The sequence below is a fragment of the Xenopus laevis genome, chromosome 5S (genome assembly GCF_017654675.1).
Source record: "Xenopus laevis strain J_2021 chromosome 5S, Xenopus_laevis_v10.1, whole genome shotgun sequence".
NCBI classification, from domain to species: Eukaryota; Metazoa; Chordata; class Amphibia; order Anura; family Pipidae; genus Xenopus; species Xenopus laevis.
In genome coordinates, this window is record NC_054380.1 from 17,747,501 (window position 1) to 17,771,963 (window position 24,463).

The 24,463-nt window shown below is 39.7% G+C and overlaps 2 protein-coding genes across 4 annotated transcripts in view; one reads left to right on the forward strand and one right to left on the reverse strand.

Moving 5' to 3' along the window:
• The window catches only part of ubr2.S (ubiquitin protein ligase E3 component n-recognin 2 S homeolog), a 174,915-nt gene that overhangs the window by 4,622 nt on the left and 145,830 nt on the right, over window positions 1-24,463 (forward strand). The gene's annotated exons all lie outside the window — the stretch shown is intronic.
• Window positions 4,363-24,463, reverse strand: part of trerf1.S (transcriptional regulating factor 1 S homeolog) — an 83,337-nt gene continuing 63,236 nt past the window's right edge. For both annotated transcript variants that reach the window (XM_041564268.1, XM_018265011.2), the window contains 9 exons: window positions 22,957-23,023; window positions 21,354-21,493; window positions 18,185-18,288; window positions 17,940-18,015; window positions 12,815-12,903; window positions 11,740-11,853; window positions 7,861-8,043; window positions 6,024-6,232; window positions 4,363-4,896 (listed from right to left, as the gene is read on the reverse strand). In XM_041564268.1, the coding sequence (XP_041420202.1) occupies window positions 4,572-4,896; window positions 6,024-6,232; window positions 7,861-8,043; window positions 11,740-11,853; window positions 12,815-12,903; window positions 17,940-18,015; window positions 18,185-18,288; window positions 21,354-21,493; window positions 22,957-23,023 (1,307 nt within the window). In that variant the 3' untranslated portion in view covers window positions 4,363-4,571. The remainder of the gene's footprint in view (window positions 4,897-6,023; window positions 6,233-7,860; window positions 8,044-11,739; window positions 11,854-12,814; window positions 12,904-17,939; window positions 18,016-18,184; window positions 18,289-21,353; window positions 21,494-22,956; window positions 23,024-24,463) is intronic.

The following is a 24,463-nucleotide window of genomic DNA, read 5'->3' on the forward strand; positions in this document are numbered from 1 at the left end:
CCTAAGCAGGAGTGCATGCTAGTGCAAATTTCCTTTTATGTATTATATCAATGACATGTTTATTCATTGCTTTGCAGCGATTGATCATCGTCCCAGACCCAGTGTTACTGTTTCCTTAAGCTTTCTCTTCCTAGTTCCTTGTTACTGCAGGACTTTTATCTAATAAATAATAATCATCTTGATTTCTGCAACATTTTTCCATTAACATTGGTCACTTATGTTTATTCCCCTACCAGCAACATCATTTTAAAAAGTTGTATAATGCTAAAAAAGTGAATTCCAGAAATATCTTTATGCAAGAGATAAGGACATTCTGTGTGTTTTATCATGGTTTTGTCGTAATTGGGCCGTCCAGGTCTTTTACTTATTTAAAATATTTGGTGCATCATGAAATAAAAATATGGCCCTGACTAAATATTGGGGATCCTTGATGTGTGTGTTTACTTAAACATCAGAAAATACTAATATATGACTCTGCAAGTGGGTGCTGTGATATGGAAGAAACCTCCTATTTATATTTGTGTGGCAGTATAAGGTATGCCATATATAAGGAGTTGAAAGGCACTTGTATACAGGAAGATGTGGATTAGAAAACAACAAATTTAAGGAAAACACATATTCACCTTCTATTTATTTATTTGTATTACATTCACTCAAATACAAAGTTCAACAATAAAATGTTTACTACCATCTCTCGGCCCTAAGATGCAAACAACATTTGTACAAAGTGCTGAATTTATAAACCACATCAGCTGTTTAACTCAAAAAAACACAGTATAAAAATACAACGGATCAAACAATTTGTGACTAGAAAATATACAATCGAGGCAGTAGACAAAGTTGATTCTGGCAACTTTATCTCACATTCTTTTTTTAAACCAACTTTCATGGTGAAAGATAACACTCTGCTATTAATTGATTTTATGCATTTAATTTGTGGTTGGTAAATATATACCGTACACCTTGTAAATGGAAAAATAGTTTTTGCAATATAACTTTTATTTGTCATAAAATAGATTCTTATATACACTCTGAAACAGATCCAATGTGGCTTAAGAAGATACCAACACCCACAAAATAACTAAATTACAGACAAGTAATTAAAATAACTGTTCTCAGACATATGAAAAGAGTTCATTTAAAATGCTTTATAAAAGTGTAAAGTACAGTACATTTAAAAAGGTACAACAATCAAAAATATAGCTATATATATATATATATATATATATATATATATATATAAATATGATAAGAGAGACCTTCATGGTTACCCCTTTATAGTTTAGAAGAGTATGAGAACACATCTTAGGAATTATTTACAACCCACAAGTGCAGTGTGCAAAACGTATGTTTAGACGCAAATACCATGTGGGTAAAAAATGCAGCATTTCCCATAATTTGAAAGGGGTGTTGCATTTTGATAAAGATATTTCTAAATCTCGTTGCTGTTATTTCCACCATTGATCATTAAAATGACGTGTGCCTGATTCTTTAGAAGCAAGCTCACTGTGATTAAATTAAAGGACAAGTAACACCAAGTATATAAACCATTGTAGCCCCCTACAGTAATACCTCCATACTACACAATGTTAACAGTTTGTAAAGCTTTATTCAAAAATACAGTGATACATTTCTGCTTCTGGTTGTGCAGTGCCTTCTGAAATAGGGCAATATGATTACATGTCCTCAGGTACATCCTACGGGTGCAAACTACCTCTCTTATGTCACTGGACCTGAATTGCTTGCTGCGGTGTTTAAAAGGATTTTTCAGCCTGCCTGTTTGTTTCGTTTGTTTCTGTAAGTGCTGCAAGCAGGGAAGGCAACACCCAGTTCGGCCAAAAATCTTCTAAGAATCACAGAAGACCTCTAACATCTTACCATGCCTTCAATGCTTGCAGTACTTGCAGAAATAAATCACAAAGTCAAAGAGATCTGACTGCCTACAAACCCACTATTCCTGAACTTGTATGCTGCGAACATGAACATAGAGGTAGAACAATTATAAAGCAGGCGAAAACTCCCTTCTGGCCGAACAGAAAGTGACTTCCAGTTGTAGAAGAAGTCGGACTAAGAGATTTGAGAGTGCGCACATAGGGTGTAGCTTGTTTTTTATCATGGTATATTGACTAAAGTATTTAAAAGAGTTAACTTTGTGCAATATAGATTTGTTATTGAAGGGGGCTACAAGGGATTTTTTTTTATGTGAAAATGTTACTGTTCCTTTAAAGAAGGCTGCTGTAAGGAACCCTGAAGTTACCACCACCTTCGGAGTTGCTGCCACCTTCAGGGTTCCCATGTGTTGATAGGACTGCACTTAAGTCAGAACAAGAGGCTGGATTGACCCAAGCAGTGGCAAGGACAACAATATAGAAGTGCAAGGAAAGTGTTTTTAACCTAAAGGGCATGTAAAGGCAAAAAAATAAAATCCCATTTTTACTTTTTTTTTAATGAAAAAGAATATACTTTAATTAAAAAATGTGTACCTTTTTTTTATAAGAAACTTGACTGTATGCAGTGAAATTCTCCCTTCATTTACTGCTGTGGATAGGAATTGTCAGATGGTCCCTAACTGCTGAGCAGGGAAACAATCATACTTATGAACAGCAGGGGGAGCCCCCACCTTACTTCCCAGCCATGCAGAACTTAAGCAGCTTTGTTTCTGATGATCCCTAAGCAGCCCAGACCACACTAAGCATGTGCACAGTCTTGGTCTTGCAAAGATGTTTAAGTTACAAGATGGTGACCCCCTGTAGCCAACTTTGAAAGCATAAATTATTTGTTTGATTAGGCTTGTGGTGCAGTAAGTTCATGTTTATATTTAGTATAAAAAATACAGCATTTCTAGCCTTATTCTATTTAGACTTTACATGCCCTTTAAGTAACTTTAGTGAATGGAATTTTTTTTCTCATTTTGAGAAATTGGGTATTTTTATGCTAAGGCAGTGCATATGATTTGGCAGTTGAATTTGGGTATTCCTTGGGTATCCAGTAGGCAACTAATTAGAGCAGTTTCTGAGAAGGAAACACCAGCCACCAGCAAAAAGGAAACATGAATACATTTGAACTGTTTTAAAGATAGGTTGTAGCCATATTAGGTTTCCTTTCAATATTTCTCAACCCTGATTATTTTTAAAGCAGACTCATTTATAAATTTTACTCCAAATGAGAATAAGGAGAAGAAAAAGGTTTCTAAAAAAGGGTAATAGGAGCCTATGCCTTAGCATGTCTCAACGTTTGCTATTTTGCATGTTTTTGCACGTTATGTGTTTCAGATATATATTTATTTAACTTGAACACACACAAAAATAGACAGCAAGACCAATATATGAAACATTTCTGTGACTTTTCTCTTTACATTTTTCTTTACAATACTGTCATAATTGCAGTCAAGCACTCCTGTCCAATAACACTTGTGGCATTTAGCCGCCTGTTCAGTGTAAAAATAAAAACTGGGTAAATAGGCTGTGCAAAATAAAAAATATTTCTAATATAGTTAATTAGCCAAAAATGTAATGTATAAAGGCTGGAGTGAGTGGATGTGTAACATAATAGCCAGAACACTACTTCCTGCTTTGCAGCTCTCTTGGTTTACACTGACTCGTTACCAGGCACTAACCAATCAGAGACTTGAGGGGGGGGGCACATGGGTCACATCTGTTGCTTTTGAATCTGAGCTGAATGCTGAGGATCAGTTGCAAACTCACTGAACAGTTATGTCCCATGTGGCCCCCCTTCAAGTCGCTGACTAACTCAGAGTTAGAGAGCTGCAAAGCAGGAAGTAGTGTTCTGGCTATTATGTTAGACATCCAGTCATTCCACGGGTTACTACTGGTGCCTCTCTGCGCCTGTACTTGCCTTAAAATATCAGATTTCAACTGAGGATTCTATCTGCACATATATATTCATCTAAACAGTATTTAATATGTACAATAATAAAATGGTGAGATTTATTAAGTATTATTGTTCTTTTATCATTTCTGTTAGATTTTCCCTCAAAGAAATTTTGGCCAGATGTAGGCTCATCAAACAAGCTAACTGAATTTTTCTACAAACCATTTTTCACTACTTCAAATTACCTCTTTTTTTAGGCCTGCTGCTCAATTAGGTTTATATATAATGCTGAAAGATAGAATCTGGGCCAAAAATGGTATAAGTAGGTATACCATGGACAAAAAAATTGTATAATTAGGCATACCAAGCCAAATGAAGTCTTCCAATGCTTCAGACATCACAGGTGCGTCACTCAAATCCTTCAGAACGGACTGATAAAAGACTGGATCTTGGGGAGTAATGGACATTAATCTGCAAAAGGCATAAGCAGGCTACAAATACACTCAGCCCTGAGAGGTTATTTTCATTTTCAAGTGCTTCAAGGTACCTGACATTTATTAGGTGTCAATAAGGTGCACCAAAAACATACAGTATAAATCAGCAGAACCCAAACAACCCATATGGCTTTGACTAAGCCTTTGAGGGTTGACACATAAATAACATCTTTATATGGAGATAACAATAGGCACTCTAAAAGTAAACTTATATTTTTTAAAACACAGTGGACCCTAACAGTTTCCCTACAGAACAGCCCCATCTTGAAGTAAATCAGTATCTTCATCATCCAAAAGGAGATCAGCATGAATAATGTCTGTGTCTTCTAGGACATCCTCTAAATCCTGAGCAACATCATTATCAAAGTCTTGCTCCATGCTTTTTACAAGGCTTAGGTGATCAAAAGGCAGAATGTGCTCTGCAGACACCGTAGTCCTTACTATGGTCCTTGCGATGGTGTCTGCCATCTTTGCTGCTACATCAGCTTTCTGTGCTTTTTGTCTCTGCTGCTCTTCTTGCTGCCGGTGAGTTTTCATGTGCGCATTCCGGCTTTTGATCTTGAAAAATACCCTGAGTATGCCGTGATAAAAGGCAATTATGTTATAATAATATACATAAACAATAGATGATTTGCACAGTATAGACTATAAAGTGTTAATGTATCAAGTTTTTTCTTCTGCAATTGTAAAAGGCATATGTCATTTGAAGATGATCTCTGCATTTTCAGCTTTTTTCCCAACCACAAAAATTTCTCAAGGGATACAAAAGAGGTACGGTAGGCAATGTTCCCTATCTTTCCTTCTTGGTTATGTGTGAAAAAAAAAAAAATATTTTGTGCACATTTTATACGCGTGTGTGTGTGCGTGCGTGCGCTCAGGTCAGAATTAATACAACATTTTATGTTTTCACTCAGAATTCTTTGTGTGCACCACATGTGTTTTGTGCGCTGCCCTCAAAACTTGTGTGCGCATGCACACCTTAGAGGGAACATTAAGGGGCAGATTTATCAAAGGTCGAGGTGAATTTTCGAATTGAAAAAATTAGAATTTCAAGCTCTTTTTTGTGTACTTCAACTAGGGAATAGTCCAAATTAGATTCGAAATGGGGAAAAAATGTACTGTCTCTTAAAAAATTCAACTTTGACCATTCGCCATCTAAAACCTGCCGAATTGCTGTTTTAGCCTATTGGGGACCTCCTATAACCCATTTGGAGTCAATTGGTGGACTCTAAAAAAAAAATCAAAGTTTTTTTTTGGGAAAAACTTGGAATTGAATTCGATCGAATGTGCTATTCCTTCCATTCGAATTCGGCCGAGTACAGACCTATTCGATCGAAAACGGACCTATTCAACCCAAAGAAAAACGGACTTAATTCCAATTGGTCTTTTCAATTCAAAATTCAACCCTTGATAAATCTGCCCCTGACTGTAGGTTACTTCCTATTGAAGTTCATAACTATGGCCAGGACATAGATGACAACACTTGACAGCATATGAACTAGTTGTTATGCTACTGTAGCTGGCTAGAAAAGGCATTTCTAAGGAGTGATCGACAAGTCCATTTATAGGTCAAGAACCTTCCAAGATTTAAGAATCGTGAATCCTCACAATTGTGCAGAATATAAAGTGTGACAATGCTGCACACGGACACTGCTTTTACTAAACACAGGAATCTTCAACCCTTTAAGATGTACTTACTTGCCGCACACTTTGCATGGAAAAATTGTGGATGTATCTGTCTCTCCGCTAGTGTTGCTGTGAGCTGGAGAGCTTTTAACTGAGCAATAGCCACTTTGAATGTTGGACTTTGTTCTAGTGCTACCTGGAACTGGAAACACCTTACTTGGTGCACTTGTTCCTCCGTGAATACGAGCGTGCCCGTTCAGAGCCTGCCTGGAAGAAAATATCTGCAACCCAAGGAAAATTATTTTAAGAAAATCAAGGATGCATTTCCAGTAACCCCACACATAGGTTAGACCAGGAAAATCAATAGTCCCAAGTAGGGATGCATCGAATCCACTATTTTGGATTTGGCCGAACCCCCGAATCCTTCAGCCGAATACCGAACTGAATCTGAATCCTAATTTGCATGTGCAAATTAGGGGTGGGAAGGGGAACATTTTTTTTACTTTCTTGTTTCGTGACAAAAAATCATGCGATTTCCCTCCCTGCCCCTAATTTGCATATGCAAATTAGGATTCTGATTCGGTCGGCCGGGAAGAAGGATTCAGCGGAATCAGAATCCTGCTGAAAAAGGCCGAATCCCGAACCGAATCCTGGATTCGGTGCATCCCTAGTCCCAAGCCATGCTTTTGTGTGTCTAGTTCTGTTTTTATTAAATGGGGTTTCTGTAGCTTTAGAGGAGCAGTGCACTAGTTTTTATAACAAAATGATGTGACAAATGAAACCACCTCTAATCCCTCTGTATAGAATGTCATATTCAAGGAACAGCTGGGGAGAGTAAAAGGATCATGGTTGAAATCTCCTGGCTGAAAGGGGAAAAACTGGATATTTTTTACTAGTCCATGCTACATTTTGTGTAAACGCATACACTGTGGGGATTATTTACTAAAATCCGAATTTTTCTGATTATTTAAATAAAAAAAGTCAGAGCAAACTAGAATCCACGATTTGACCTTATTATTAAAAAGCTTGATCTAATCGGTTCAGGTAAAAACTTGATAAAATCGAGCGAAAACCAGAATCGTACCCTTTTTCCTGAGTTTTTTCCTAAATTGCTCGATGTTTTTTCTGTCTTTCTCCAAAAAAGCCCAAATTTCTAAGCTTTTTTTGCCTGAAAAGGTAGGATTTTGGGCTAATTTCAGCACAGACCACAGAAACTTCATAATAGTATAGGGACCTCTGCCATTGACTTTGAAACAACCTTGCAAGGTCTGAGATGGCTGATTTTCGTATTCTGACTTTTTGCTGCATCAGACTAATAAATCTCGATACACGAGTAGTTGTTTTTAAAAAAACAAAAATGAAAAATTCTTGTTTTGCACCAAAATGCCCACATTTTTGTTGTGAAACAAAGATATTGGTCAGTGGATGGTACAGTCAGATAGTAATTATTACCCTAATGACCATGCACTGTGGATGCCTTTTGCGAAAGTAAGCAAAGGAACAGATCAGTCGTTATATGTTCTTGTAGCCTACATAACAAAGATTCGACTAAAGTTTCCTCCCATATCGTTTACCATGAATGATTGAATAGTTCCTTCAAATGATCATTTAGTAGATCATTTAGTAGGAATATTCACAGAGAGGCCACAAAATCAGCCTGTGTATGGCCTGCTTTACTTCAGGTTTCAGTGAGTTAGAGACTTCTGCAAAAACTAGAGTGGATCGAAAAACTGTTATTATTATGTATTTATAAAGCGCCATCATATTCTGTAAAGCTGTCCAATAAATGGACTTATTTAATAAACATACACATCACATACGAAAAAAGCCTGATAAAAGAGGTAAAGAGGCCCCTGCCCAAAAGAGCTTTGTAAGGGCCACGGTCTATAATTTTATTTTCATTACTTACAGCTCCACAATTTCCCATCTCACAGACAAATGAGCCAATGGGCGAAACACTGTATGCACCGGCGGGCCGAGGCAAGTCTGTGGCGTGTCGTAGGTCTGGTGATTTCGCCATCAGGTCACACCCACTTTCATATATTTTGTCTTCCAGCCCTTCATTCTCGTCTACATCATCATCAGCACTTGTCTGTCATGAAACAATATCAGCACAAGTCTGTTAGGGTCACTTCTGTGGAGACAGTCATAATACTGCTCTCAACTTGCTCAACCAAAGAGAAACGTTTTGCACATTGCCTTGATTGGCTGCCCCATGACTATATAACAGTTTGGGGCATATTTATCAAGGGTCGAATTTCAAATTGAAAAAACATTGAAATTCGACTAATAGGTCAGTTTTCGACCGAATAGGTCCGTAATCGGCAGAATTAGAATCGTACGAATCAAAGGAATAGCGCATCAGATCGAATTTGATTCAAAGTTTTTCCCAGAAAAAAAATTTGATTTTACAAAGTCCATCAATTGACTCCAAATAGGTTCTAGGAGGTCCACCATAGGCTAAAACAGTTTTAGATGGCGAATGATCGAAGTCGAATTTTTAAAGAGACCGTACATGATAAATTTACATGATAAATTTCGAATTTGGACTATTCCCTAGTTGACGTACACAAAAAATAGCTCGAAATTCGAATTTTTTTCATTTGAAATTTTACCTCGAACTTTGATAAATCTGCCCCTTTTTCATATAAACTATAGCACTCTTTCTGAAGCAAATACACCTGTGTTACCAGTGCAGCAAAATAGAACATTCGATTTTAATTAGTTCAAAACACAATTTTTGGTGTTACTGTTCCTTTAAATAATCGTTGGCCCTAGGGCCAAACGATCATATTACGAGGGCAGGAATACAATCCATCGGAGCAAGGTTAGTTGATGCCATCCACAATCCAACAGGAAAATCAAACCTGCTTGATCGACATCTGGTTGATTTTCGGCCTGATATCTTTTGGGAGGGTCCAGTACACAGGCAGATAAGCTGTTGAATTGGTTTGAAGGAGTCGTAAGAGAACTATTAGGCAGGTTTGAAAATCCTGTGCAGGGGACTTCATGGCTTGCACACTGGCCTACACGATTATATCAAACCAATCTGGTCCTGCATTCAGTGGCGTAACTAGAGTGCACCGGGCACCCCCTGCATAATAAATCTATAGAGGAGCCGGGCGCACTCCGAACCCCATCCTCCCGCCCATGTCCCACCTGCCCCCTGACCGTGCCCACTCCCATCCGATTTGTGGCCCCATTCCTCGCCGCAGGTAAAAGAGTGGCTGGGAAGGAGGAGTTTTTCCTATTAGCTATAGAGGAAGCATACCACACAGTCTGGGCCCCGTTTACTGGGGCCCCCTCCAACTGCGGGGTCTGCTTCCTCTATAGTTACACCACTGCCATCACTGCATTTGGCACCTCACCAAACAAGCAGATCTAGTGACGTGTTACAGAGATAATTTAATAAAATTATCTGTGCGGCGCCCGCCGCATGGTTCTTAGGCGCGGGAGCCGGCACCATCTTGGATTCTTAGGGCGCACGCGGCACACCTGCGCGCCTCTTAAAGGTACAGGCCCGCTGGTGTCATTGCGCTAGCGCGCATTGGCGCACGTTTTGGCGCAAACTTTGTCTGTATTTAAGGCCCATTCTGACCCCCAGCCAGTGCCCGTGATAGAACTTGGTTTCTAGTGGTTCCTGAGCCTTGTTCATCTGATCCTGTACCTGTTTGTCCGGTTTTGACTCCTGCCTGTTCCCTGACTACTCTGCATTCTGTATCCTGACCCTTGCCTGCCTACGACAACTCTTCCAGCTTAACCCCTTGATTGACAACCCGGTTTGACCCTTGCCTGCCTGACGATTCTGATATCCGCCTGCCTCGACCCAGCCTGTCTGACCATCCTTCTGCCTAATCCTTTTGTACCGTGACCTTCGGCCCAAAAGACTTTGCTAACAGCCGTGCCCCTTTGCCAGCCAGAACATCTCGCCTTGTACCCCTCGTTAAGTCCAGGTGGCACCCAAGTAAGCCGAGGACTCCTCCCGAAGCCCAACGGTGGTCACACTACTGGTGAAGCTGAGCCGAGACCAGGGTGCTTGGCACTTGTTGGTATTGGGTGCCGGTTGTGACAGATAAGTATTACTGGAACCATTATTAGACTGTCCTACATAAGAGAAACTGCATTTCCTCTTCTCTGATTCAAGAGGCAACGTTATGTGGGTTTTAGTATAAAAGAAGTACAAATCACATTGGCACTGTACATTTGCTCTGTGGTTAATTAGAGGAGATTGGGATTGTGTAACCTCCACTGGCAAATATTTCTTTGCTATGTAATTACGAATGTAATTAAAACCACCCACAATGCAACGCCTTTCGCAGCATAATTGCCTCTGCAGAGTGAATCAACATACAAGGGATCTAAACTTGCACTTGTTTATATGTTACGCAAACTGCATTTATCTCATTTTGGGCTTCATGTGTTGGGCATTGGCCCCTCAATTGCACATGATTTTGCTGGTATGTGAATGTTAATTATACATTAACCAGAAAGCTCTGAAGGCCATCCCCCATAGACTCCATTTTAATAAAATAATTCAGATTTTTACCATTCATTTTTTTTTTCTGTAATATAATAGTACCTTGTACTGGATCACAACTAACTTATAATTAATCCTTATTAGAGGCAAAACAGTCTTGTGGTTTTTTTTCAAGGTTTACATTACGTTAAGCAGATTTAATGTATGTAGATCCAAATTATGGAAAGATCCCATATCCAGAAATCCTCAGCCCCCGAACATTCTGGATAATATGTCCCATACCTCTAATGTACTTGCTGCTTGGTCCATGGTAGGTGTTCTTTTGATTTTAATAATGGCTAATTTATTTCCGAATTAACTTTTTATCCTACATTAGTCACTAGATGGCAGCACAATGTGCTCCAATGGGATAAAAAGACCTAAAGCTCAAACACTGGTTTCTCACAAATGGAAGTGCTTAGTAACGTGCAGTAGAAACACAACAGTGGCTCTGTTTATAAAAGATATGTCACAATTCATTTCCTTATTTCCTAGTAGAACATGTCTTTAAGAAGCCACTTCCACATACAAAGCTGTTGTTTAGAACAGGAAGATATAGATTTACAGAGTCTCCTCCCAGATGATTTAATGAGAACTGCGAACAAAGAATTAGGCTGGAAATGCTGCGCTTTATGACTTGGGGCAACACAGTAGCTCCCCATCTTCTTTTCTGAATATATATATATATATATATATATATATATATATATATATATATAACATATATATATATATATATCTAAATTTTTATGCACCTTTACTTTACTTCACCCTATTATTAGGGAGGTTCGGGTGCTCAAGCCTCGAACCTCTCCCTTGAAATCAACCTCCAATAAGTCGGTTTTTTGTTGTGAGTCACTCACCACTCCTGGTTGGTTGCCTGGGTGCAGCACCCCGAACCTACGGCAAGGGGAGACCACTCTTCCGAAAGAATGGCACGGACTCGGACAGAGATGCCAGTTAAAACAGCTTTATTTTACCATTACATTTCCTGGCGCATTTCGTGTATCCCAACACGTGGTCATAGTGTGGGGACACACGAAACGCGTCAGGAAATGTATTGGTGTAATTCAGATTCACATTACATGGTAGCATAGAAACCAGTGTTGCTGCACTATAATTAACTACTTTATAACACGGAACACATTTTCGCTTTGAGGGCACTACTGGTAAATATTTAAAACATATTCCAGAGATGGCTTTTATATGTGAAAGAAGCATTGCTGGCAGTTGGCAATAGCTCATTCCCAATAATATTTAATGAGCACTTACCATACCATCTTCATTAACCTCAGCAAGCCGAGTTCTGTGCCTTCTCCCCAGGTGTAAGATCTTTTTCCAGGTGTAGTAATATTCTACACACTGTGACACAGTCTTTGACTTGATCTGAAATGCAGTAATCATCAGTATGAACAATAAGACATCTCAACAATACCAGAAAAGAAATTATTCAAGGAATTGTTCAGCATAAAAACAAAAACTGGGTAAATAGATAGGCTGTGCAAAATAACAAATGTTTTCAATATAGTTAGTTAGCCAATAATGTAATGTATAAAGGCTGGAGTGACTGGATGTGTAACATAATAGCCAGAACACTACTTCCTGCTTTTCAGCTCTCTTGGTTTCCCAATTGGTTACCAGGCAGTAACCAATCAGTGACTTGAGTTGCTTTGGAATCTGAGCTGAATAAAAACTGGTGGGGTGATCAGTGATGATGAGTTGCGATCAGTTCTGAATGGTGAGGCCATTGGGTGCCAGTGTTGGATACATTGCTGTAGGATGCTTAAAAAGCACCTCTAGTTGGGAGTAACAGTAGTTTTTTTTAATTTGCCTCCCCCCCCACCAGCGCTAGGACACTCACCCAATAAGCATTTATGCTCCCAGTGGCCTCAGAGCAGGTGCTCATTTTTGAATTCCTGGCTTGGAGGCAAGTTTTGGCTGCATAAAAAACAGTTTTTTTGCCAACAGAGTAGGCTGCCAGTCCAGATAGGGTCTACCAAATAGCCAATCACATACCTTATTTGTCACCCAGAGACTTTTTTTTTTTATGCTTGTGTTGCTCCCCAACTCTTTGTACATCTGAATGTTGCTCACGGGTAAAAAAGGTTGGGGATCCCTAAGCTACTGTAAGTGAGCCCACAAGACATGCTTGAGAACTAGTGATGGGCGAATTTGCGCCGTTTCGCTTCGCCGAAAAATTTGCAAAACCGAATTTTTACCAGTGAATTTTCGCCTGGCGAATAAATTCGCCCATCACTATTGAGAACCATAAATAAATGTGATTGTGCCAATTTGAAATACTGCCTAAAGAAATATCCAAAAAATCTAATCATAAAATGTAATTTACCATTTTTTGTACATGAAAAAAGTCTTTGTTGCAGGTATTTACTGCCTTGTTAAAGTTCTTCTTTTCAGTAGCGTTCCATTTGTCTGATCCTAAAATATAACAAAAATGATTATTTGTTAAATAATAATCCTTAAATTATTCCTTTAGAATGGTCTGTCCTGGGAATGAACACGACTGTTTGCTGCCATAAGAACTAGTGATGTGAGAAAAACTCAACCCGCACCCGCCCCAAACCAGCACCCGCCCCAAACCAGCACCCGCCCAACTCCCGCCCTCCATTTATAGACTAGTGCTTACTGGTGATGTCACAAAAGGGGTTGGGCATGCATGCACCTATAAAACCGGAAGCTGGAAGTTAGAAGCTGGCAGTGTAAGGTCACGGACGGGGAGAGCAGGTAGAAGAGCTCAACCCGCACCCACCAGCGACCCGCAAACAGCACAGCGAGGTTGACCGAAACTTGCCCAACCCGTGGGTCCCACGGGTATTGGGTCGGCCCGCACATCACTAATAGGAACAGACACATCCTAAAAATTGACTGTTAGCTGCCATAAAGCACTTTCGGGGCATTACTGGGAAAACATATTCCACAAACTCAATAGTTGCCCAAAGTTGCCTCAGTGAGGCAACTTCGGGCGACTATAGAAAACGCATTGCCGCGTTAGCATTAGCGCAGGCGACTTTTCATTCTAGCCTATGGGGAAAAACGCTGAGGCAGTTCAGGGAGATACTCGCTCAAAAGACGAGGCGATTAGTCGCCAGGCGACAAAATCTCCCCGAATCTCCTCGTGTGGCTTTACCCTTACTGCTGTATTGCAAGTTTGAGTGATATCACCCCCTCCCTTTCCCCCCCAGCAGCCTAACAACAGAACAATGGGAAGGTAACCAGATAGCAGCTCCCTAACACAAGATAACAGCTCCCTGGTAGATCTAAAAACAACACTCAATAGTAAAAGCCAAGTCCCACTGAGACTGATTCAGTTACATTAAGTAGGAGAAATAACAGCCTGCAAGAAAGTAGGCACAAGTCACATGACTGGGGCAGCTGGGAAACTGACACTATGTCTAGACCCATGTCAGATTTCAAAATTGAATATAAAAAAATCTGTTTTCCCATGACAGTATCCCTTTCAGACCACTGTTTTGGTCAGTATCAGATCTCGCCATGATGAACCTGAATCCTCCATATAAAAGCAGGCCCCTATTTGGGAAAGGTAACAAAGTCCTAACCCAGTTCCCCATGTGGCTCCATTGTTTAGATTTTGAAGGGAAAAATCTAGTCTTGCACATAGGGTACTAGAAAGGTCAGGAGATCCTACTAAATTGTCAAAATTGGATCCTGCAAGGCCGGCCCTGGTTTAGCCTACTAATTAAATCAGGTTCTCTGTTACGCAGGCAATAAAACACTTTATTATGGATCCAGAAACTTGAGTTTAAAGGAGAACTAAACCCTTAAAATGCATATGGCTAAAAATGCCATAATCTATATACTTATTGCTCCAGCCTAAAGTTTTAGCTTCTCAACTTCAACTTCTCAGATTCAAACCTATCATGGGGTCACCATCTTGAAAAGTGTCTGCAACACTCACATGCTCAGTGGACTCTGAGCAGCTGTTGAGAAGCTAATCTTAGGGGTTGCTGCAAATTATAATATAAGATGATGCTACAGGGCTGATTATTAAATTCTGATGCTAATTGCACTGGTTTCTGTGCTGTCATGTAGTAATTATCTGTATTAATTACTAATCAGCCTTATATTGTGACATTCTATTCTATGTGTACTGTATATTGTGAGTGGGCCCCTAAGCTCAGTAAGTGACAGCAGCACAGAGCATGTGCAGTGAATCAGCAGAAAAGAAGATGGGGAGCTACTGGGGCATCTTTGGAGACACAGGTCTTTACTACTAAAGGGCTGTGGTTGCCTTGGGCTGGTACAGAAGCACAAAACATCATGTATATCATTTCTAGCTACCTCTTTAGTTAAGCTTTAGTTCCCCTTTAAGTGTATTGCATGGTGCAGAATAGCAGGAAGGTTTGATTCCACATTACTGCCGGACTGCTGAAAAAACATGTGTTCTATGCCTAACTAGTTGCCTTTATTGCCTTCTGTGAACATGGAACAATCATACACTTGGCGACAATAAACATTCCAGAGATTTTATTAAACCAGTTTGTCCAGCTTCTGCCCCAGAATTCTTCAGCTCCTTTCTACTGAACATACTCTCCCTTATTCTATCCACCCACCTCCCATTAATAAAAACTACCATTCTCACGACAATATCACCTTGCTCTGCCATGTCACACAGTGCCATCCTTAGGAACATAACATACAGTCTTAGTCATAAATGCTGTAAGTTTGGGTTTATTTTATTTTTGGAAATAGGAACCCATCCCAGTAAGCCTTTTATTAGAAGCACCCTCCAAGCTTCTTCTGTATTCTGGGTGAAAATTTGGCAGACAAGCAAAGCCTTTAGTCACGTATTAGTCAAAGACATTTTCTATGAATAAGAAAAATACCACGTAACCCAATTATCAGCCCAGTGGTACTCGTGAGAAGTGAGAGCTACTTCCATTAGATATGCTAGGCTAGGGGTGGGGTGATCCTTCCATGGGTCAAAACACTGATGCAAAAGGCAAGTTAAGCCTTGTGGAAGTTATGGTAGGTACCACTGTCTTAGACCGAGCAATGTGTCACTTCAATACAGGGCTCCCGTACATGTGACAGAGCTGCTTTCTTTGCCTTCTGCTGTTGTTTTAATCCGTCACAGTGTGCACAGTGAACATGCCAAAATGGCTAGGCCCATGTCAATAGTGTATAGGGCTGTGATTTTGTAAGCTTTGTACTGTGAGCCCTAATATTCAAAGATACAAGCTATGATTTGTATACATATACAGTTGTGTTCAGAATAATAGCATAATTGCATGGAGTCGACTGACTTCTGGGACCTGTTACATTCCACAATTCTTCTGCTTTTCTTGGTTTTGCCTCAGTTTTCTATTGGATTGAGGTCCAGGAATTAGGCTGGCCACTCCATAACGTCGATCTTGTTGGTCTGGAGCCAAGATGTTGCTGGTTACTGGTGTGTTTTGGGTCATTGTCTTGTTGAAACCCCCATTTCAAGGGCATTTCCTCTTCGGCATAAGGCAACATGACTTCAAGTATTTTGATGTATTGAAACTGATCCATGATCCCTGGTATGCGATACATAGGCCCAACACCATAACATGAGAAAAATCCCCATATCATGATGCTTGCACCAGCATGCTTCACTGTCTTCACAGTGTACTGTGGCTTGAATTCAGTGTGTGGTGGTCGTTTGGCAAAATGTCTGTGGTCCGTAGACCCAAAAAGAACTATCTTACTTTCATCAGTCCATAAAATGTTGCACAATTTCTCTTTAAGCCAGTCAATGAGTTCTTTGGCAAACTGTAACCTTTTCAACACATCTTTTTTTCAACAATGGGACTTTGCGAGAGCTTCTTGCTGTTAGCTTGGCTTGGTATCTTTTAATTGTAACAGTACTCACAGGTAACTTTAGATGTTCTTTGATCTTCCTGGAGCTGATCATTGGCTGAGTTTTTACCATTTTGGCTATTCTATCCTTTCGAATGGTAGTTTTCCGTTTTCTTAAGAAGCCGCTACGGAGATGAACGAAGAAGCTGATACGGAGACAAACAAAGAAGCCGCTACAGAGGAGAACGAAGAAGCTGCTATGGAGAAGAGCGAAGAAGCCACTACAGAGATGAACGAAGAAGCTGCTATGGAGAAGAGCGAAGAAGCCACTACAGAGATGAACGAAGAAGCCGCTACGGAGAAGAACGAAGAATCCACGATAAAAAATAACAAAGAAGCCGCTACGGAGACGAACGAAGAAGCCGCTACGGAGACGAACGAAGAAGCCGCTACGGAGACGAACGAAGAAGCCGCTACGGAGACGAACGAAGAAGCCGCTACGGAGACGAACGAAGAAGCCACTATAAAAAATAACAAAGAAGCCGCTACGGAGATGAACAAAGAAGCCGCTACGGAGACGAAAGAAGAAGCCGCTACGGAGACGAACGAAGAAGCCGCTACAGAGACGAACGAAGAAGCTGCTACGGAGACGAACGAAGAAGCCGCTACGGAGAAGAATGCACGATAAAAAATAACAAAGAAGCCGCTACGGAGACGAACGAAGAAGCCGCTAAGGAGACGAACGAAGAAGCCGCTACGGAGACGAATGAAGAAACAGATACGTAGTCGAACGAAGAAGCCGCTACAGAGAAGAACGGAGAAGAGCAAAGAAGCCGTTATGGAGAAGAACGGAAAAGAACGAAGAAGACCGCTTGCCGATGTGGATGAAGGCAACCTGCTGAAATGTAAAAGTATGTTGAACACCAATGTCACCATCAGTGGAGTGGGCAGCTCTAGAGAGGGGGGGCCCAGAAAATTTTGTTGTATGGGGCCCGTAATTTCTGATGGTGGCTCTGACTGTGGGCACTGGCAAGGTGCAGAAGCTTAAAGGAGGGACAGTTTTCAGTATTTTGCCCCCTGTTAGCCAAGCAGCTTATCACACAGTTAGCAAACTATTGGGGAACGCCCTTTCTGCCATTGCTGAAATGAATACTGACATGTTTTCCATAAATGCCTCTTTGATAAATGGTTTTGTCACAGGACCAAATATCTTGGGAGGGCACAATAAATAAACCTTTTGCAGTGGTATAGATTTTGCAACATCTGACTGCTGCAATGTTTAAAGCATAGTTGATGTTGGTTTCCCCCTATATAAAAACCAGCATCCCTGAGTTCCTTGGTTGCTGCACTCTGATATTTGAATGAAAATAAAGCTTTAGGAAAAACGTACCCTCTTCCACATATAGGGTCCTGGGGAGAATAATGTCTTTAATGAAAACAAGTCAGTGTTCACTTTAAATGTAAGCAAAATATAGAAGGTTCCCCTGAGTATCATTATGTTCAATTCTCAAACACAAGCCCTTTATGATAGATTATGCTTTGTATGCAAAACCAGGGCACTCTCTATGTTATATACAAAACAGAACTTTTAAGGCCAGAAGCATATTTATATCATAGTCATACTTGTTTGACACCACAACATTGGAAATATCATACACTGTAGTTCATAATACCTGCATAATGGTAATTTGCTAAGGGATGGTTATGCAGCCTATGGGGGTTTCTCAAAAGCAGTGTCTCCAGCGCCCTCTAAAAAACACAAAAGCCAAATAAATATAAGACATTTTTTTTGAACAAAGTAAGTGAAATTAGATTTCCGCTGAATTTATAGCCAGAATATACAAACAAAATATTATTTTTTCATATGGAAACTTACATATTTAAAATTTTCAGTGCATAATTATACTATGTTTCTTACCGTGATGTTCCCTTTGCACTCATAGAGAAGGTGCAATGCATATTCCAGATTGGTTCCTCCTCCAGGCAGCACACTGGAGCAAGACATGCTCAGAAAAATGTCCACTGTATGAAAGGAACAAAGTCATGGAAGAATATGAAAGTTTAGTTAGTGAGTGCAAGGAAGGGTCTATATGCTTTTTGCTTATTTGTACTTTGTTAGAATAGTAGTTTGCCCATGTATGGCACTAGATTGATTGATTTGGGGTTATCAATCTCTAGCAACCAGGCAGCAGATTACAAATAAATCCGAGATCTGTAGAACAAAAAAAATATAGTGATTTAGAAACCCTAAAAATAAAGGCTAATGGCTAACTATCTTAAAATCCTATTTACTAAATCATACTTAAAGGGGAACCAACCCCTTAAAATGAATACGGCTAGAAATGCCATCTTTTAAATACTTACCTTACTCATCAGTATCTCTATAGTATTAACACTCCAGGCCAGCTGAGTTGTCACAGGAGCTCCCCATTTTTGATTTTGTTTGAGTGTAACACGCACATGCTCAGTAGCTACAGGGCTGAGTTTTTCGATCATGATGCTAATTGTGCTGGTTTCTGAGTTGTCATGTACCAATAATTATTTACTAATCAGCCTTATATTGTGGCATTTATATTCTATATATACAGTATATTCAGGGCGGCAAGATTTCAAGGGCGGCATTCCAATTATGTTGGAAGCACTGGGGATGTGCTGCTGTTTAAACTGCCCTTGCACCTAATCCCCAGCGCTCCGAAGGTGGGTTTCCCAGGGGAAAAAGATAAATATATAGGAAGGCCCGGTATTTTTTTCCAGAACAGGGGGCAACCTTATGGGTTCCTAAGCTCAGTATGTGACAGCAGCACAGAGCATGTGCAGTGAATCAGCAGAAAAGAAGACGGGGAGCTACTGGGGCATCTTTAGAGACACAGATCTTTACTGCTAAAGGGCTGTGGTTGCCTTGGGCTGGTGTAGAAACCCAAAACATAATGTACAACATTTCTAGCTACTTCTTTAGTTAAAGGAGAAGGAAAGTCTTCTTCCACTTGGGGGTGCCAAATGTTAGGCACCCCCAAGTGATTTTATATACTTACCTGAAACCCCGGGCAAGTGCTCCTATCAGCAGAAAACTGCACAGGCCCGGGGTTCTTCCAGTGAGCACCACAAAGCGATCCACTTCCGGCTTCTTCTTTCTTCTCGCGGCTGAGCATGCACAGTAGAGCGAAAAGCCAAACTTTAACTAAAAAGTCGTCTATTTTGTGCTATTCGTCTGCCCTGAAAATTTGAAGAAAGAAGAAGCCGGAATGGGATCGCTCTGTGGTCCTCACTGGAAGAACCCCACACTGGCCTGGGGATTCAGGTGAGTATATACAATCACTTGGGGGTGCCTAACATTTGGCACCCCCAAGTGGAAGAAGACATTCCTCTCCTTTAAGCTGTAGTTCTCCTTTAAAGATTTTATTAACATAAATACAATTAATCCCCCCAACCATTTTATTAAACGGAATACCCCACCAATACCCCCCACATACATTCGGTAAACATGCAATTTATTGGAAAAATATATACATTTCAGTTATAGTTAACTATAGTAAATTGATTTAAAAATGCATGGTTTTCTAACCCAGTGTAAGTATTTTGTTACAGCAGAGATTTATTTTGTTTCAGTAGTTGGTCAGTATTTTCATGGAAGGAAATTCAGCCAAATCCATATATATCTAATGCATAGGGGATGGAAAAACAGTGCCGTTTAAATACATCAGCAAGTGATGCACCATATTCCTAATTTTTTGATTCGGCAGAATACCAAATCCTTTAAAAGATAATCACCCAAATCTTGATCTTAACTGCTAAATAGCACAAGCTGCAAACTGCAAGCAATTTACCAATGCAGACTTTAACTAGAATTAAACATTGAGTGCTGCAGGTCCGGCAGTCCTGCTGCAGAACATCTTTCATTCTAAGGCTTACACAATGGCTTATTTTTTTTTTCTATAAAAGGGGAGAATAACAAATAGGTGGCATGCCTGCCTAACCACTACTAGGGTCCTGCTAAAGCAGCTATCAAAGTTCTAAGGAAATGTTTAGTAATCTCCAACAAAATGCAGAACAAATAAATTCTTGCTTGAGTCAGCATCATTTTGATTACTGTCATCAGCCTGTAATAGGGGTTGAATGTGTTCCAAACCATATGCTGGAACTGCAGCACTTAGCAACTGCTTCATATTTAGTCTTGGTTTACACGTCCCGAGGCTCTGGAGCTTAAAGGGATACTGTCATGGGAAAACATGTTTTTTTCCAAAATGCATCAGTTAATAGTGCTGCTCCAGCAGAATTCTGCACTAAAAACCATTTCTCAAAAGAGCAAACTGATTTTTTTATATTTAGTTTTGAAATCTGACATGGGGTTAGACATATTGTCAGTTTCCCAGCTGTCCCAGTCATTTGACTTGTGCCTGCACTTGAGGATGGAACTACTTTCTGGCAGGCTGTTATTACTCCTACTTAATATAACTGAATCAGTCTCAGAGGGACTTGGCTTTTAGTATTGAGTGCTGTTCTTAGATCTTCCAGGGAGCTGTTATCTTGTGTTAGGAAGCTGCTATCTCATTACCTTTACCTTCCCATTGTTCTGTTGTTGGTCTGCTGGGGGGAAAGGGAGGGGGTGATATCACTCCAACTTGCAGTACAGCAGTAAAGAGTGATTGAAGTTTATCAGAGCACAAGTCACATGACTGGGGGCAGCTGGGAAATTGACAATATGTCTAGTCCCATGTCAGATTTCAAAATTGAATATAACAAAATATGTTTGCTCTTTTGAAAAATGAATTTCAGTGCAGAATTCTGCTTGATCAGCACTATTAACTGATGTGTTTTGAAAAAAACATGTTTGCCCACGACAGTATCCCTTAACATTATTTATCTTCCTTTTTGGTCAAATTATATAACATGTAAGAAGTTGAGCTCAACCTCAAAGGCAGTTAGAGAAAGACTTGATTGAAGACTGATTGAATGTGATTTAGGTGAGATTTGGGGTGTATTTATTCTCCTAGATATATACAGTATATCAAAGCAATGACTCTCTATAAACTCGCTGTACCCCCAGCCATCATTTGACAGGATTTAATTTGAGTTGAGGACAGTCATACCTCTTTGTTGGGACTCTCTGTTTTCTAGATCTGGCAACGGTGTCCAAACCAGGGTTGCATTGTCCGTTTCTTTCTCAAGGGATGACGGACCTTGAAGTTCTGGAATATCTGCCTGGAATCTTGATCCTATATTAATCCGCCTTTCATTAAAATAAAAAGGAATTGCATTTACTAGTATATCAGGCTTAAGCTACCTAGACACGTACGTAAATCATATGAAATGATGTTTTTATTATTATCAGTATGTGTGTTCTGGCTGGACAATCTTGACCAATATCTGTGTACCACATTGTACAAACACAGTGTATTGTTTGCTAATTGGGTGATAGTATAGAGAAGACCCAGGCAGTCAACCCAAATCAACAGAACAATTCAAATGTGGCCACCTCAATGGTATCTACTATTATACTGCTTCCTTTACATTCTCTCTTTTAGTAATATTGTGTTTTTTTTGATTTATGTTTTTATATGTCTTGTCTATATTTCTTCATCTTCATTAGATTTATTCAATTTTTATAACGGTATCCCTTCCCCTTCCTTACAGAATGTGGTGGAAGATGTAAAGCACCTTTTGGTGAGGGAAGTAGTGGTGTTCTCCTCGTCACCATTTGCTAAATCTCCCTAAAGCTTAGTTCTCGATAAAAAGAACACAACTTCCACCTGAAAGTTCAGTTTTTAGGGGGAGCATGTGCTGTAAGGCAGTTCTCAGGTTTCTATCCAACAATGAGGCTTTTAAGGATATTCTCACATGTCCACAGTGGCGTTCATCAATCTGCATGAATTTATGTAAAGATAAGATCAATCTCTCTGCAAAACTATACTCCAGTCTATGAATTCAGTTATATAATCCAAGTATTTATGGATTCACGTCTAAATTCCTGTACATAAGCCATTTTGAGATCACAAATTAAGGGCGGGGAAGGAAATCTGACTTTTTGTCACAAAACAAGGAAGTAAAACATTTTTCCCATTCCCACCCCTAATTTACATATGCAAATTAGGATTCAGCTAAGGTTCATTATTCGACCAAATCTTTTGTGAAGGGTTCGGCCGAATCCAAAATAGTGGACTCGGTGCATCCCTAGTTTCTAGTTTTACTGCAACTGATTCATCCTTTTTGTTCTAAAGGACTGATTACCACCTCCCCTCAAGTCATTTTAGTTCATGGATTCAATCAACATTATTTTTTATTTCCTTATCAGAATGACCTTGACACATATACAGATATGGGACCTGTTATCCTGAATGCTTGGTACCTGGCGTTTTCCATATAAGGGGTATGTTTGTAATTTGGATAAGTCTAATTAAAAATTGTTAAAACACTAATTACACTCAATAGGATTCTTCTGCCTCCAATGAAGATTTCATTAATTATTCTTCTAATCATATGGATCAAGTACAGGCTACTGTTTAATTATTCATTTTTAAAATTTTGAAGTATTTGAAGTCTATGGGTGATGGCCTTCCCGTTATTCTGAGCTCTATGGATAATGCTTTTCCGGATAACGAATCCCATCTATAGACCTAAGCCACTCCCAGAATTCCTTGCAAGAAGCAAAAGGGAGTGTTATGAGTTGTGTGAAATAAGGTTCTTATTTCTTACGGTTCAACATCAACGGTCTGTTCTCCTGGCCCTGGTGTTACTGTTGTACTGCCGGCATCAATGCTGTCTGAACAACCAAAAGACATGGCTCTTATTTGTTATGGTGTAGTAACAGCTTGAAAAACATACAGCCAAAAATGTATTAGGAAAATCAATCAATCATATTTCTGGCCCGACTATCAACCTGTGTACAGCCTGTGATCCCCTTGTAGGGCAACAGGGTCCATGTTAGCAACTGCAGGTTGCATGATCTAACTGAGATTCCCTTAGGGAGATTGCTTCTCCTGTACATACACCACTAAAAATGAACATATATATTCAAACCAATCATGTATGTCTAGAGCAACAACTAATAATATCAGTAAGCATGCTGCATGGCTACAGGGATCAGTTTATTTCCACGAGTGCAGCAATTTGACAGGGGCACCAAAAATATAGCAGCTTCTGATACATCTCATGGCCTAATTTTATTGACATATTGGTGGCAGTATTCCAATTAAGATTTGTGGAATAACATGTAGTCTAGATGAAAGGGTGGACCTCATACCCAAGGTAAAATAAGTGCTAAATTACAGTGGTGTAACTAGATGTTACTGGGCCCCACAGCAAATTAATTTTAGGGCCCCCAAACAATGTTCTGTCTAATTGCTTCTCGGCTATGTGCGCAAAAAAAAAGTTTCTTTTGTGCACACATTTTAAACTAGTGTGCGCAGTTTTTAAAAACTGGGTGCTCAGGTGAGATTTAAAACAATATTTTGGGGGTTAGTTATTAAATTCCGAATGCTAAAAACATGAAAAATTATAGTTTTTTTTACTATAAAATCAGAATTTTTTGAGAAAAAAAAAGACTTTTTCACGATTTATTATACCGCAATGCAGTAAAAAGTCAGAATCCGAAAATCTGCCATCTCAGACCTGCCGAGGTTGTAAATATGTCAATGGGAGAGGTCCCTATCCTATTTGGAAGTTTCTGTGGTCTGTGCTGGAATTAGCCCGAAAATACGACTATTTATGGGCAAAAATCCAGACTTTTCGGGGAAAAAGCCTGAAAAAATAATATGGTTTTGTGGGGAAAAATCTGAAAAAAAGTACGATTCGTTTTTTGCTCAAGTTTTCCCCTGATCTGATTAAGTAAAGATTTTTTTAATAATAAATGAGTTAAAATCTACCTGTGGATTCTAGTTTGGTCTGACTTTTAAAAAAAAAAAAAATATATCAGAAAAATGCGGATTTTGATAAATATCTTGCACACCACAATTTGTGCGCAGGCCTCAAAATTTGTGTGTGAGCGTTTCCCTTAGAGGGAACATTGCCCCCAAAATGTTTAGAGATTGACCTGTTTTTCCGATATATAGTGAAACTGCTCATTAATTAGGGACTCATGGGACCCAATAACAGAGCGTTCCAAGCCGATTGGGTGCCCTAGGCAACCCGGCAGGCCACCCCACTCCAACCCCTGACCATGCACGCACCCGATCACGACTGTGTGAGCTTGCGCCTAGCAAAC